Source organism: Wolffia australiana, chromosome 10 (genome assembly GCF_029677425.1).
Source record: "Wolffia australiana isolate 7733 chromosome 10, ASM2967742v1".
Taxonomy (NCBI): Eukaryota; Viridiplantae; Streptophyta; class Magnoliopsida; order Alismatales; family Araceae; genus Wolffia; species Wolffia australiana.
Window position 1 is genome coordinate 7,357,824 of NC_135844.1, and position 16,203 is coordinate 7,374,026.

At 41.7% G+C, this 16,203-nt stretch overlaps 1 protein-coding gene across 1 annotated transcript; it reads right to left on the reverse strand.

Annotated features, from left to right (window-relative positions):
- Nucleotides 1–239: 239 nt before the first annotated feature.
- On the reverse strand, nt 240–6,006 carry LOC144708609 (P-loop containing nucleoside triphosphate hydrolases superfamily protein). Its single transcript, XM_078582012.1, has 3 exons — nt 5,491–6,006; nt 1,709–2,050; nt 240–1,043 (listed from the first exon to the last, which is right to left on the reverse strand). Exons 1-3 carry the CDS (start codon nt 5,955–5,957, stop codon nt 398–400), a joined length of 1,455 nt encoding a protein of 484 aa, XP_078438138.1. The 5' UTR covers nt 5,958–6,006; the 3' UTR covers nt 240–397.
- Nucleotides 6,007–16,203: the final 10,197 nt, after the last annotated feature.

Sequence of the window (16,203 nt, forward strand, 5' to 3'; positions counted from 1 at the left end):
CAGAGAGAGAGGGAGACAGGAGAGAGAGAGACAGGAGAGAGAGAGAGAGAGAGAGAGAGAGAGAGAGAGAGAGACAGACAGATAACAGCTGTAATCTCCCGTCTTGTTCTTAAATCAGAAAAATCAAAGAGAAAATATGTTCTGGTAAATAGATAGGGAGAAAGACGAATATTAACTATACTGAACACAAACATATATTGAGAAAGATAAAGATAAATATATGTATAGAGAAAGAGGGAGGACACCTGCAATCTCCACTGTGATTTTTTATAATCAGAATGACAAAAGAGAAATATTGCTCAGGATTCTTTTCTGAATTCGGAGGAATTGAGGGGAATAGATAGTTGGAGAGGGTGAGAATTGGATGGGCCGAGACTAGTACACATATATATATATATCAAGGGATCATTGTGGCATCGTCATCGTCATCGCCAGGCACCTCGTTGAACATGAACTGGCTCTGGTACTCCATCAGGTACTGCGTAGACCGCTTCACGTCGACGAACAGCTGGTAGGCCCGGCTCACGTCCTCCATCTCCACTGCCCGCCCCCGCCTCTTCTGGCACGCCAGCGCCGCCACCGTGATCAAATGGATCGCATACCTCAGCGACGTCTCCACGCCGATCTTCGTCAACAACACCATTGCATCTGCCGCCATATCCACTTCCTCCTCTTGAGCTCTGATCTCCAAGATCTGCCTGATCTCCGTCTCGTTATAAGGCTGAGTGGTGATGATCAGAAGCCGGTCTAGAAAGTCCAAGGGGATCCCATGCGGAGATCGGTAGGAAGTGCCGCGGATCGTGGTGATCCCGCGGTTCGTGGCGGCGACGAGGATCGGCGCCATGTCGTTCTCGAGGGCGCGGTTGAGGAAGGAGAAGCACTCAATGTCCAGCATGTGGATCTCGTCAATGAACAGCACGCCTGGCACGATCTCTGCCTTGCCTTCCTCTCTCCACTCCGCTACCTTCGTGTCGATCTGCTCCCGAACCTCCGCTCGTATCTCCCCCGTGTCGCCGGTGAATAGCGCCAGAAAACCCTGCGTTCTGTTGAAAGGAGTGACATCGGTCAATCGAATTTTCACTCGATTTATAGGAATGATTTTGCAGGGTTTGAATCGATTTTTTTTTGAATTAAAAGAGGGGAGTCCACCCAAACTCGGTGGTCAACCCAAAAATTACTATTGATATATGCAATCGTGACATAGTACATGCCCGGCCCGCCAGGCCCATTTTCCCTTCCTTATGTCCTACTGAACCAGTAGGATATACATCTCCCTACAGCTTGAATCGATGAACAGAGGATCTCGGTAATCGTTGCTTAGAAATGGTTCAAAAAAAAAAACTAAACCATGGCATCAAGAAAATCCAAGAAAAGAATCTCAAGTCAGAAAATCCGAAATTGCGATTGGATAAGGATTCTACTGGCAAAAGCTCAATTTCAACAAAAAAAAGGTTTGATCTCAAGAAATTTCAATGATCACAAGGTCGAAATTATGAAAAAAATCACAGTGACATAATGAAGATCCAAGAAAAAACTAAAGCCAGAAAAGCGCAAAACATCATTCAAACTGACAACCTGATAAGATTTAACTTAAGTCAAATTCCAATAAATTTATTATAAACGATTTGACCACATTAGATCACAATGACATCAGGAAGAAACAAAAGAACCAAAAGCCTAAAAACTTATGACCAAACTAGATTCTTACCTGCTGTTGATGACATCAATTTCATGAAGAGTGACGCAGTGGACAACCTCCTTTCTCTTCTGCAATTCCCCCTCAGGGCACCTCACAAATCTTGTGTGTGGCCCCACGGCATCATAATCTCGAGACCTCCCGATCGATCTTCCAAGCTTGGTGACCTTGCCTGATGCCTTGTCCAGGGAAATCACATCCCCACTCTGCACCTTTTCCTTGGATAGTGCCTCAATCAGCTTCCCACCGAGCTCGTAGACTGTCTCCATGTCAGTCGTCTTCAGCGTCAACTTCCCCGTCTTTGTTGCCGACACAGACGAGGATGAAGATGAAGGCGGATGAGACGATCCCCCACTGTCACGAAAGTTGTGATCAGGATCAGCGAAAGAGAACAGATGAGAAAACTATGGCTAATGAGAAATCTGAAGGTAGAGATTGAGCTGATTCATGTCGATATAGAATTAAAATAGATATATAAAATGATGTAGATGAAGATGGAAATGCAGATTAAGTAGTAGACATAGGAGAAAAGAGAGTTGTACAAAGAGATCCATATCAGATGGAGATGTAGATGGAGCTTTTACTTTTGGGTTGATCAGGTGAGAGAGACGGCTGGGCAATAAGAGGATTCTGCTGCCATGGGAGAGAGGGAAGAAACCCAAGAAAAAACATAAGAAAAGTTCATTTTCACTCACATTCTAACTGCCTCAAATAGGCAGATAGACTTTTATAATTTTTACATAGAAGTCCCTACTAAAGTAGGGAGTGACACTTCAACCCTGCAGTTTACCATCCCCCCCCCTTCAAGCTGGTAATAATGCCCATCATTGCCAGCTTGGAGATTGAGTACAGGGTAGAGACGAATATGCCAATGACACGGCACCTCTGATGGCATGGCAACACCTAATGATGCGGCAATGGTCGCTGCCATGGTATTGCCTGCTGATTTGGCCCACATGACGCCATTGCTAGCCTGATGGCATCTCTCTGTGGTTTCCCTATTGAAGCAGCTTTTCATGGCAAGGCATTGACACTTACATGTTGGTGCCGTTGCCATGGCGCTACTGCTGATGCAGATATTGCCGTTAACCCAATAAATCGGTGACCCACTTGATGTCATAAATAGATAGGATTAATAAGTACATACTAAATCTAAAGGGGCCCCACGCCCTCTGATCGCGGCCCTTTACACCATGAAGAGGCAAAATTCACCACAGCTTCTACAACACCATCCAGCAACGTCTCCCTTCCATTGAAGAAAGACTTGTTACTACTCCTGTCCCTAGGTGCACCAACCTCTTTGAAATCCCAGAAGGCCTCCCTCCCAGAAGGCCTCCGGTCCCTCTAACACATTCAGAAAAGAATGGGAGTCTTGCTGCAAAGCCATGACACACAGCTATTTCATTTACATGATGCGGCCTGCTGATTTAACGCTCCTCCGACCCCGATTTAGAGCTCCCTCCTTTGTCAAACTGAGAGTCATTGATGCAGTTCTCACTGAAGTCTATGCATGGTCAAACGGACTGCCAATGCAGTCACCAGTTAAGTCCCCTTGCTGCAGTCAAACCTGCAATCAACTACCCACTCAGCGTGAGATTCTCTACCACAGCCTACAATAGTTTTATGTCGTGGTCAATCCTGCCGTCACGTTTTGGCCAATGCCAACGTCTTCTCTGGGCAATCCCCTGGTCAATCCCATGGTCCGCGCCAAGTTCTTCTGACATTGTCAATCCTGCCGTCATCTTTTGGTCAATGTCACAGTCAACGCCAAGGTCTTCTGCATGGTCAATCCTAGGTTGCAGCCAAGATTATATGCAGTCAAGGCTGTGCTTAACAGCACCGCCTACTCCATAGTTCACGATGAGGACAAGCCCAAAATCGACACCTGCTGTCAGAATAAGTCCTTATCTGCAGTCATTGCCACACCCAAACCTAGGTCAACACTGAGGTACTCTGCCAAGGTTAACACCCATGGCCAACACTAGGGCATTCAGCTGCGACAGAGAGAAAAGGAAGACAGGGCTTGGAGAGGAGCCTACTGCCCTGGGAGAGAGGGAAGAAACCCTAGAGAAACCAGGAGAATAGTTCATTCTCATCCATGTTCCATCAGACTTAAATAGGCATACAGACTATTACATTTGTACATGAAACTCCATTATAAAGTAGGGAGTTTAACAATTGTAGAAAGATGCAGATGTAGATATATTGACATAGATATAGATTTTGATACAGAAATTGAGACATATGTAGTGGTTGAGGTGGTGATGGATTGATAGAAACTATGATAAGATCGAGTTATAGAAACTGATAGAGACGGAGATAGGGATGAATATCCCGATAGAGATGGAGCTGGAAACGAGTGGAGGTAGGATAGACAGATAAGTGGCATATACACCGATATATAATGAGCATAACTTTGGCCGTAGAAAATCAAATCCAGAGCCTAGATCGTACAGAGGCAGAGCTGGAGATAGGGAGAGATAAAATTACATATAAAGACGGAGATATAAATAGAGACAGAGATCGAGTGATAGATAGTGATGAAGGAGATAAAGATCAAGATATTGCAGAGATAGAGCAATAGATGGAGATATAAAAGGAGATCGAGGTGGAGATAGAGGTAGAAACTTAGATTAAGACTGAGACAGAAATTGAGATAAAGATATAGACTGAGGTAGAAATTGAGACATAAAAAGAGATAGAGGTATGGTCTGAGATAGAAATGGAGGCGGAAATAGAGACTGAGATAGAGTAATCGATAGTGATAGGGATGGAGACAAGGAATAAGAGACAAGAAGAGATGGATATAGATAAGTAAATAGAAATAGAGATAGAGATATGAGTCGGTGAGCCATAAAGGATATCACGAGCAACCAAAAAAGATGGCGACAAGGAACAACCAAAATATGGTGTCTGTATTTGTGTTTGATTCGTTCGCGAATTTTCAAGAATGTTTGGGAACGTTCAGCTGTTCATAAGTAAATCAATCAATAAATAAATGATATGAAAAGGCCTTCAAAGATATAACTTAAACTCCCAAATTCAAATCCCAACATACTCCTTCCATCAGAAATGTGTCCTAAAAAAATAGTGAAAGAGTAAACTAGGATAAATAAATTACTGCAGTATAATGCTAAGTTTACTTCTTCAGTTTGTGTAATTTAACTGAGTATGAATAGTACTTATGAACTATATTTTTTCAGAGTCAGAAGAAGCGTAGCTACACGTATACCAAGGTAGTATGGATGAATAAAAAATCCTAATTTAACTACGTTTTTGAGACATAGTCTCGATCTTTGTCAGAGAGACAGCAGAGAGAAGAGAGAGAGAGAGATTGAAGACAATAAAGAAATAGAAAGAGGAGACGGAGATAAAGCAAGGAAAGAGGCAAGTAAAAAGACAAGAGAAAAGTTTTTAACAATGGAAAGAAGAGAACAAGAATAAAAAGGTGAGAGAGGATTCAAAGAGGAAAAGATATGAGAGGATAAAAATTAGAAGAAGGGAAATGAGAGAAAGACAAGAGACAATGTGAGTGGATAATAAGGAAAACAGGACTAAAGAGAGCAAAAATGAATCAATTTCTGGTCAAAATTAAAGCACGAAGCATCACTCATAAGAGGGTAATAAAAGTAAGAACAGAGAAAAGAGAACAGTTTATTAGGAGAGAATGCAAAGAGAAGATAAAAAAGATAGAAGAATGAAGAAAAAGAGATCGCGAATTCCTGACAAATATCGAAAAATTCTTGTCTCCTAGTCGAGAACAGGAGTAGAGGAACAGAGAGGAAGGGAAGCACCTGCTGTTGGTGGAGGCCAAGGAAGCGGGCCGGTCGATGACAATCTCCACAACCTCGCCTTCAATGATCTCCGTCTCCTCCTTAATCCGCACCCCAATAGCCCGTCTGAAGGCCTGCGTGAGCGCCTCCGTCTTCGACATCTCCAGCGAGAACAGCTCCGACCCGGCCATGACCGCGAACGGCGTCTCCTCTCCCAGAGCCTTGGCCATGCCCATGGCGATGGCCGTCTTCCCCGTGCCCGGCTGCCCCGCCAGAAGCACGGCTCGCCCCGCAATCTTCCCCTCTCGGACCAGCTCCAGGATCACCCCGGCAGCGCGCCGGGCCGGGATTTGGCCCACCATTCCCTCCGACGAGCCGCGAGCTTCGAGCCCCGAGTCCAGGCCCAGCCCACGGATGTGCGAGTGCGCGCCGATGCGCTCGATCCGCGTCAGGTCCTTCGTCTCCGACAGCTTCCGGAAGTCCGCCATGGCCGGAGCTTCGAGGTCTAGGGCTTTTGCAGGGTTTAACAGTCGGAAAATCTGGAGAGGGAAGACTATTTATAGGAGCTACGATGGCCGTCCCTTTCAAACCCGTCATCCGTCATCCGTCATATCTTCAACCATCAAATCGTCGACCATCGAGCCAGTCATCCATCAACCGTCTTCCATTATCCATTACCCGTCATCCGTCACATCGTCGAACATCAAATAGCCAGTCATCCATCAACCGTAATCCGTTATTTGTCATCCATCAACCGTCTTCCATTATCCATAACCGTCATCCGTCATCCATCATAGCGCCAACTGTCACATCATCGAACATCGACTAGCCAGTCATCCATCAACCGTCTTCCGTTATTTGTCATCCATCAACCATCTTCCATTATCCATTACCCGTCATCCATCAACAGTCATCCGTCAACTGTCAAACCGTCATCTGTTAACCCTGTCAACAGTTATTGTCATCCGCCATCCATCAACCGTCAATCCTTTAACCCCGTCAACCGTCATTGTCATCCGCCATGCGCCATCTGTCAACCGTCATCCGTCGTCGGTCAACCGTCATCCGTTAACCCCGTCAACCGTCATCGTCATGCGCCATGCGCCATGTGCCATCCGTCAACCGTCATCCTCATCTGTCATGTGTCATCATGTTTTCATGTTCAGTCGAGTGAGATAGTCTGAACTCTGATGTATGTTGAAAGATATGTGGTAAAGTGTGATGTCTAGTTTTCAAATCATGAGTAAAACCGTGCGTTAGACATGCAGCAATTTTTCAGAAATTCATTAGATCTTATCCGTGCATAAATTTATACAAAATTTATCTTTTTGCAGGATTTTAGAGTGATCGTCCCATTCGATTCTGTCATGTTCAGACGAGTGAGGTAGTCTGAGCTCTGATGTATGTTTAAAGATATGTGGTAAAGTGTGATGTCTAGTTTTCAAATTATGAGTAGAAACACATGTTAGACATACATGAATTTTTCAGAAATTCAATAGATATTGTGAATCCATACGCAAATTTATACAAATATTATATTTTTTCAGGATTTCGGAGTGAAAGTCCCATTCGATTTTGTCATCTATCGTCCTTTATTGTGATTATTCAATTGAGATAGACTCTGAAGGATTCCTAAAAACCCAATACAAAAAGGAAAGATTTTTATATATGTTAATATGTGTGACAGATTTCTAGCTTCAAATCGCGAGCTTATCCTTTAAACATTCTAAAGTCTCATGTTATCCAGGTAGGTAAAAGAAATTTAGTAATTTCTGTATATTATATATTCAATGTTACACTAATTTTTATGAATGCATAATTATTAGATTCAAATTAAGTATCGTGATTGAATGGAATTTTAGGCTTTGCTGTGGAATATAAAAATATTTTGGACCATTTATATAGCACTTTCTTGGGATCCAAAACTGAATGGTATATGGCTCAGATCAGTTAAACTAAATGATCAATCAAAATTGAATAGTGATATCTTCATGTACTAAATTTTCATTAAATCATCAGTAAATTTAGCCTTAAATATTTAAAGGTAGTAATTAGAAATTTGAATGAGTCATCAAATAAAATATAATGGAGTCAAATTCAGACAAATATTTGAACAGTGTTAGAAAATATGTTTATCTTCATGTCATAGAAAATACAAGCCCTGAATACATGATTTGACTTGTTCACAGTATGGTCAAACTAAGCAGCCTTTAAAATAACTAAGGCTGCTATTTTATCTTCACTTATAATCAGTCAACTAGTTGACTGAGGGCCTATTGTGCTTTGATCACAACTCTTATTGAGGCATGCCTTACTTTGAACATTCATTAAAACACACATTAAAACATTATGCTAAAATGCCCTTGAATCTCAAATCATGCATTGTGTAATCGACCCTAATAGGTAACAAATATATTTGCAAAATCAGAAGCTATAAATGACTATAGTAACCTCAACTAATTTAGAACAAACAAGGTAAAGTGGATTCAAATGCTCTCATTTAGGTTGTGCCATAAATGTATAATCATCCATTGACATCATCATGTGGACCATCTAGCACCGAAGACTGGTCTTTGCCAGCTCGAGGAGCATGGGCTGAAGGGAAAGAGCCGGACTTCCAATATCCGGCCTAGTCAATGACCCCACGGAGGTTGATGGTGTCTTCTTTTGTGATTTTATGGCTTCTTTGTTTTGAAGGCCTTAAATGTGAGCCTTTATGTTTGTATGTTTGGGCCTATGTGTGTTGGCCTCTTGTGTTTGTGTGTGTGTGTGCTAGTGTTTGCCCAACCAGTATCCGTGCGTCACTTGGTATCGGACAACCGATATCCGATATCTGGGAAAAAGTGGGATGCTGCTGGATATCGGATATCAGATATCGGACGATATCCGTCTCTGAGGGTTAGACGGATATCGGTACCGGATACCATAGGTAAATGGACGCGACGGATACATGATATCGGATATCGGTTTTCGATATCCGGATATCAGTTTTTTCGATATCCAAATATCGGCTTCCGATATCCGGATATCGGCTTCCGATATCCGGATATCGGCTTCCGATATCCGGATATCATAAATCGATATCCGCTTATTTTTTCTCATTCCACCGCGATCCCATATGGGAAAATTCTAAATTCTTTTGGAGTTTATATTTGCGTCAGCCGTCATATAAGTAAATCTCATTGCGTGCACCCACATATGCTATGTATTGATTAAATTAGATATGTCCTTTCACGTATTGCTGACATATGTTGAAATTCATATGTCGAAAATGCAACATTATGTGGGCCATAATTAATGTTAGAACGAAATTAATATAATGTAATTTTAAGGAAATAAAATTGCATAATATAATTAATACTTTTAATAGATAATAGAAATAGTTAGTAAGAGGAATAATAAATCTGACGGTTTAATAATAAGGGAAGAGTGTAAGATATTAGTGGAATGGGTTATTTTAGACTTACAATTAATGTTTTAACGAAATTAATGTAATGTAAGTTTAAGAAATTAATACTTTTAATAGATAATAGAAATAGTTAGTAAGAGGAATAATAAATCTGACTGTTTAATAGTAGGGGGAGAGTGTACGATAATAGTGGAGGGGTTATTTGAGATTTATAATTAACATATAGGAGGAAGGATATTAAGCTTAGCATGATATTTAATGAAAATGATTATTCATTTTGAGTGATATTAAGATTATATATAGGATAGGGTAGAGAAATCTAGTAATGACGGATATAAAGAATTGTTAATTTTGGGAAATTTAACAATTATTTCAGGAGAATTAAGTTCTAATTAGGTTTTAACAAAAGGCTATTATGTTTTAATTAAGTTCTTCTCCACCTTTAGGTGCCTCAATAAGTTTATTTAACCAATGTTAATGATAAGTAATGAAGTTCAGATTTGAATTAATTATTTTACTTGTACGGTTAAATGTGATTTATTAATTTTTGAGAGTTCAAGAACTTTTTCGGAATTTAATAAATTCTCCCCCACTTTATGGTGCTTTAATATGGTTCATGGAACCAATATTTATAATACTGAATAAAGTGCATATTTGAACTAAGTACTTCACTTGTTTGGTTAGGTGGGAATTTTTAATTTAGTGAAATTCAAAAAAAAATCATGAGAATGTTGCAAAAATCAATAAAAAATATAAAATTATATACATGGACAAGTCTTAATTTTTAACAAAATTCACTAAATATATAGTACATATGTGCAAAGTCTTAAACAAAGGAGGCTATGTCAAAAACACGCTCTTCCCCTGGGCATTAGACGGCTCTGTCAGAGGTTTGTACTTACTTGATCGTCACGTGCGTAGTGAAAGTTAAGAAATAAAAAAAAATGATTACGTAAAAAATGGGAAACATGTATTTCATGAACTTGATGTGTACCTCTAGCACATGCGACCACACCATTTTGCTCATCATCGCCATCTGAATCCAGCTCAACATTAGTGTACCATCATTTGTTGTTCGCAAGGAGCCAACACTTCATAGTGATTAGTATTTCGATGCTTATCAGCGACATATGTGATCTCTTGTACGTGACAATAGCATTGCCCACAGAGAACATGCACTCGGCAGGAGTGCATGTCGCACATACGGACAACAACTCCCATGTAATGGCTGCAAGTAAGGGGAAACGCTTTGCCCATGTGCTGGCCCACCAAGATAGGGGAGTAAACACTCCCTCATCAGGCACGACCTCCGTTAGGTACTGGTTGAACTCGTCCCACGCCAACCTTGTTGATGCACGTGCTAGTTGCACTTTCTGCATAATGCTCCGAAGCCAAGTGTCCAACTCTTTACCTCTTGAGGGTCCCTCTTCAGCGTCCCCTCTCGGTCGACGCGGCGGTGATTCACATAGTAACAAGGACCGTACGTATGCGATGGTTGCCTCTTGAATGCCCTGACGGAGCGTTGATCCTTTGTGGAATGGATCCATCAATGTTGCGGCGGTGATTGCCTCATTCGCCCACAAGATCTCTACATACTGTGCAAGCTTCCAATGCATTGCCTTACACGCTTGCGCCATGTTGGAACAATATGTTTCATGCAATTGTCGTACGCCTGTGAAGAAATTGCCATCTTCAATTTGCTGGACCACTTCCCCCATGTGTTCTTTGAGGTCGTCTATGAGGTATAGTACGTCACATATCGCCGGTGTCACTATCTTGCAAACATGGTCTGTGGATACGGCGAAACAACCAAGGATGGGACAAAACTCTTTCACTAACTCCCACTCATCCTTAGACATCTTTGTCGCCATCCCCTTCCGGCCAAAAGCCTTTGACACTTCATCAATTACATCCCACTTCTTCATGGCGGCCGATAGCATAGCGTAAGTGCTGCTCCATCGGGTCAAACAGTCTAAGATGACCATGTTAGAGTCCTCAACTTCCGGGTTGTCTTCACATGCATTCGCATAAAGTTCTCTCCGTTGCGTAGAGCTTCGAATATTGTGCACTAGTGTTCGCACATTTGCAACTACATCACCCAAACATAATGCCTGACGTGCTCCATCATGGTCGTTAGATGTTGAGAACATATCTCCAAGCTTGTTGTCCTGGTCATTGTCGTAGTGGTATGTTGTCCTCGTCACGTCGCCCTCTTCGGGCTCCACAGCTTGGGCCGAAGGAATGCCGAAGCTTTTTATTGTGGCTTGAACAACAATGTTCAAATGTGCGCGACACATGGGACGTGCCTTCTGGCACTAAAGGTCGAGTTCACGATCTTTATCTTCCTCGCCATCAAGGCCAACATCCTCTTATTCGCTGTCGCATTGTCAGTAGTCACGGCGTAGACCTGCATAATATTGGTCACATGTAAAGTCACGAGTTCAGTGATAATCTCAATTTTAGGGTTAAAATTCATCGTCGGTGATTGAGATTATTCAATGAAATACATTTATTCGTACTTAAAAAATACTTAGTTAGTGATGAGTACGGATCGTCTCCACAGGGAACGATGATTAAGAAAGTACTTTCTTATACTAGTGATGATGGGCGAGAGGACCGACGAAAGCAAGAATTGAGGACGTGAGCTAGTGATATCGATAAAAGATATGTGACTATAAGCTAATTTAACTTAAAGAAAAGAGTAAGTGATTGTGATGGATATGACGATGAACGACGGTATGAACGAGGATAGTGGTTGGATATGGAGTGGTACGATGGCAAGGATGGAGAGATGAGAGAATGGGGACGTAAGTAAGTGAAGTGATAAATGAAATGTTGATAAAAAACTATAACTATGATAACGATGATGTTGGGAGAGAAACAACGTAAGGCGAAGACACTTACCTTAGATCCTTACACTCCGCCAAGATCATGGCGATCTGCGAGTGCCGGTAAGCTCCCCTCTTCTCTTATGTCTCTTCCCACACACCCAAGACACCAAGAACACTCTTGATGGATCTCAAAACTCACTATCTTTCAATCAGCCCACAAAATTAGGAAGCAAGTTCAAGATGATTTTTACAATAATACATGCCTCTATTTATAGATCAGAGGGTATGGATAGAAAGATGAGGGGAAGATCAAAAGTTATGGCCATTGGAAGTTGAAGCAATCCTAGCCTTTGTTAAGAAGTCAAAGCACTTGGTATTCTGTGGCTTTTCGTATTCTTTGGCTTTTCATATTCCATGGCTTTTTGTATTCCGTGGCTTTTCGTATTCCGTGGTTTTTCGTATTCCATGGCTTTTCGCATTCCGTGCCACATGTACATGTCAAAATGACATAAAAAAAAAAGAAAAAATATCTTTCTCGACACTGACGTGGCGGCGCATCGGCACGCCACGTCACCCTATGCCATAAAAAACAAAAATACTTAAAATTTCATATTAAATAAAATAAAATCCCAAAAAATATGTATAAATATATATTTTTACTCAGAAGAATAATATATTTCTAAATTTAATATCAAAAAATTCCAGAAAAATCATATTCTGTCTCAAAATTTATATTCTTTTAGAATATATTGTTAGAAAAATCCTAAAAAGAAAATTCAGAAATTTGTTCTAAAAATATATTTAATCATTTTAAGGTTAATAACATGTAAATATCAGTAATTTAATGCATAAAACACGTAAAATATAATAATACAAGGCACTAGGAATGCATGTTGTCATTTAGTTAGTAAGATAAAGTTTGCCGTTGAATACTGACCTTCGGCCGTGGACAAAATTCATCTAGAGCCTGGAGAAAGATGGCCACCATGATTTCCCGATCATGCTTGCAAATGATTTCTCGGATGGCAAGTACCCGCTCTCGGTACCATTTATCGCCCACGCAATGGATGGTGATGCCCAGTAGTCTGGTACCGTTCTCAGCGGTCCAAGCATCTACAATGAGTGACACACGGTCCACGTTCTCCCATAGCTTCTTCACATCTTGTTTCATGTGACCATGCATTTGGATGGTCCACTGCTTCATGACCTTCGCACTTGGAGGATCCAAGGTCGAGAAGTATCGCGTAACGCCACATCTCCTTGAAGGCGACATTTTGAACAATGCTCCACGGTGAATCATCCATGCATATGAACCATGCAATGACATTCTTAGTTTCCTCCAGCGTGTGCCCCCTCATCGGCCCTCGTTGACTTAGTTCTCCATGTTGTCTGCTTTGTAATCTGTTAGATATATGTGGCTGATCAGGTTCTTTCGACACCTCGCCCTTGAGCTCCACGTGATGAGCTGGATGGCAAGCTTTGAAATGTCGCCAAAAAACGTTGGTGCTTTTGTCGGCCTACCGCTTTATCCCTTTTCTCTTATTGTGTGGGTTCATCTCTTGCCACAGTAAGCATGCATAGTATCCATCTTCCATGTGTTCAAAGTAGTCAATGATGACTGACTGATTCGAACGAGGGTGACTTTGTACGGCACGAGAAGTTCTCGTGTCTGTATGTTCAGGACCTATAGCTCCCGACCCAGATCTGTCTTGGGTTGGGCCTCGCCTCTAGGTGGGTTCATGTTTCTGAAGGCATAATTCGGTAAGCAATGATTGTATAATACGGCATCGCATGATGCCGGACTACATTTTAAACTCCGAAGAAAGTAACCGATACAATGAATGTAACCAATAAATAAAAAGAGCACTTAGGTAGAATGACAGAAGCGTGGAATTCACTAGGGGAGAATAACAGATGGGTGAATTCAAGAAGAGTTATGTAGAGTTAGTGAGTAAAAGAGAATGAGTGGGGAGGGAGAATTAGAGTGTGACAGAGGGTGAGAGAGAATTAGGGGTAATTAGGGAGTATGAGATAATGAGAGGAACGAAGGAGAATCAGAGAGTGGGAGAGAGTGAGAGGAGATAGGCAGAGTTAGTGAGTAAGGGAAAATGAGAGTAGGGAGGGAGAATTAGATGTTAAAACTTTAAATAGATGGGAGAGCAATATAGATGGTAGACGAAGGCAAAGGAGAAATAGGGAGTGTGATAAAATGAGATGAATGAGGGAGAATTGGAGAGTGGGAGAGATTGAGAGGAGAGAGTCAGAATTTTATAGTGGGAGAGAATGAGAGTGGGGATGGAGAATTAGAGGTAAAAAAGTTAAAAAGAAGACAGAGTGATAGAGGAGAGTAGCAGAGAATGAGAGGAGAATGAGAGAGAAATAGAGAGTAAGAGAGGCTGAGGGAGAATGAGAGAGATTTAGAGAGAGGGAGAGAAAGAGAGTAGAGATTAAGAATTAGAGGGTGGGAGACATTGCGAGAAGAGAGGGGAAGAGAGAATTATAGACTAAGGGAGAAAGAGAGAGAGAGAAGAGAGGAGAGAGGGAGAATTCAAGAGTAATAGAGGGTGAGAGAAGAGAGGGAGAGAGATGGAACTGTAAGTCTAAAAATTTCAGAGCGCAAGGGAGAATGAGAGAGAGAGATAGAATTAGATTGTAAGAGAAAATGAGAGAGGGAGAGGGAGAATTCTAGAGTAAGTTAGAATGAGAGAGAGGGGGATTTATAGAGTAAGAGAGGGTGAGAGAGAATTAGGGAGAATTTGAGGTAAAAATATGAAAATGTTACAGAGCGTGAGGGAGAGGGAGAATTATAAGAGTAAGAGAAAATGAGAGAGGGAAAGGGAGAATTATAGAGTAAGGGAGAATGAGAGAGGGGGAAGAGAGAATTATAGAATATGGGAGAGTGAGAGAGAGAGAGGAGAGAGGGAGAATTTGAGAGTAATAGAGGTGAGAGAAGAGAGGGAGAGATGGAACTGTAAGTCAAAAAATTTCAGAGTGTGAGGGAGACTGAGGAGAGAGAGAGATAGAATTAGATTGTAAGAGAAACTGAGAGAGGGAGAGGGAGAATTATAGAGTCAGTTAGAATGTGTGTGTGAGAGAGAAGAGAGGAATGAGGGAGAATTAGAGAGTAATAAAGTGTGAGAGAAGAGAGGGAGAATGATTGAGATTGATAGATAGAGTAAGGGAGAGATAATGAGAGGCAGAGCGTGAGAGAGAATGAGTGATAGATGGAGAATTAGATTGTAAGAGAGACTGAGAGAAGGAAAGGGAGAATTATAGAGTAACGGAGAATGATCGAGAGTGAAGAGAGGGGCGATGGAGAATTGGAGACTGGAGAGTAAGAGAGAATGAGAGGAGAGAAGGAGACTTAGAGGTAAAGCGGTGAGAAAGAATCAGATAATTAGAATTAGAGATAAAAAATCGAAGAAGAATCAATGAATGAATAAACAAATAACATCTTTAATGATATCTGCAAATAACATCTTTTAATTTCACTATAGCATTGGGATGCAATGCTATAGTCATTTTAACTACATAACTGAGAATCAGCAGATGAATTAGGATTAGAAAACAAAGAAAATTTAGGAATATTAATCAGCATAGTCTAAGATTAAACCGACAAAAAATACGAGTCTTAAACGGACGAAAACGATGGAATGTACCCCCGAGTCCGCCGTGCATTGATTCTGCCGATGCTGCCATCCGCCGACGCCACCGTCCACTGTCCGTTGTCTGCCTATTCCGCCGTCTGCTACCTTTAGTTGATCAGCTATCTTTACCTCTTTCGTGTATTTTTTATTCAAAGTTTCAAATAAAAAATACACAAAAATTATTAAGTAATTAATTTAATGAAATTCGATGTGGATATCAAAAACCGATATCCACACCCCATATCCGGTACCGTCATCCTTCCCCCTAAGATGGAGACGAATGACGACATCGAGACGGATATCGGTATCGGATATCGGCACTGTAGCAACCTATATCCAATACTGATATCTGGTTATCCGGATATAAAAAAAAACAGATACCAAAAATTCCCTTTCTGGTATCCGATGCAGCATTGGTCCTGATACCGGCATCCGGTATAGGTATCGGGAGGGGTTAAAACTAGTGTGGCCTTTGTATTTGTATGTTTGGGCCTATGTGTGTTGGCTCCATGAGTTTGTGGGTGTGTGGGCCTATGTGTGGGCATCTCCTTTCTAGAGGGGCCCATAGGACCCAACATGTTGCCTTTTCCCCTTTCCAATATTTTCCATTATGAGTATGGGACATTTCTTGTGAAACCCTAACTCCGCTGCCCCCCGGCCACCACTACCCTGCCACTGCCTGCACCGCCACACTACCCCGTGCACTGCTGCCCAGCGCCCACCCCCAGGGCCCTATGCAGCATGCCCCACACCGTCGTATTGTGCATCGTTGTTGTGCCGATGTGCCACTTTGCTCTGCAACGTCCTCCCAGCACCGCCTGTATGCCAATTGCACCACCATCCGCGT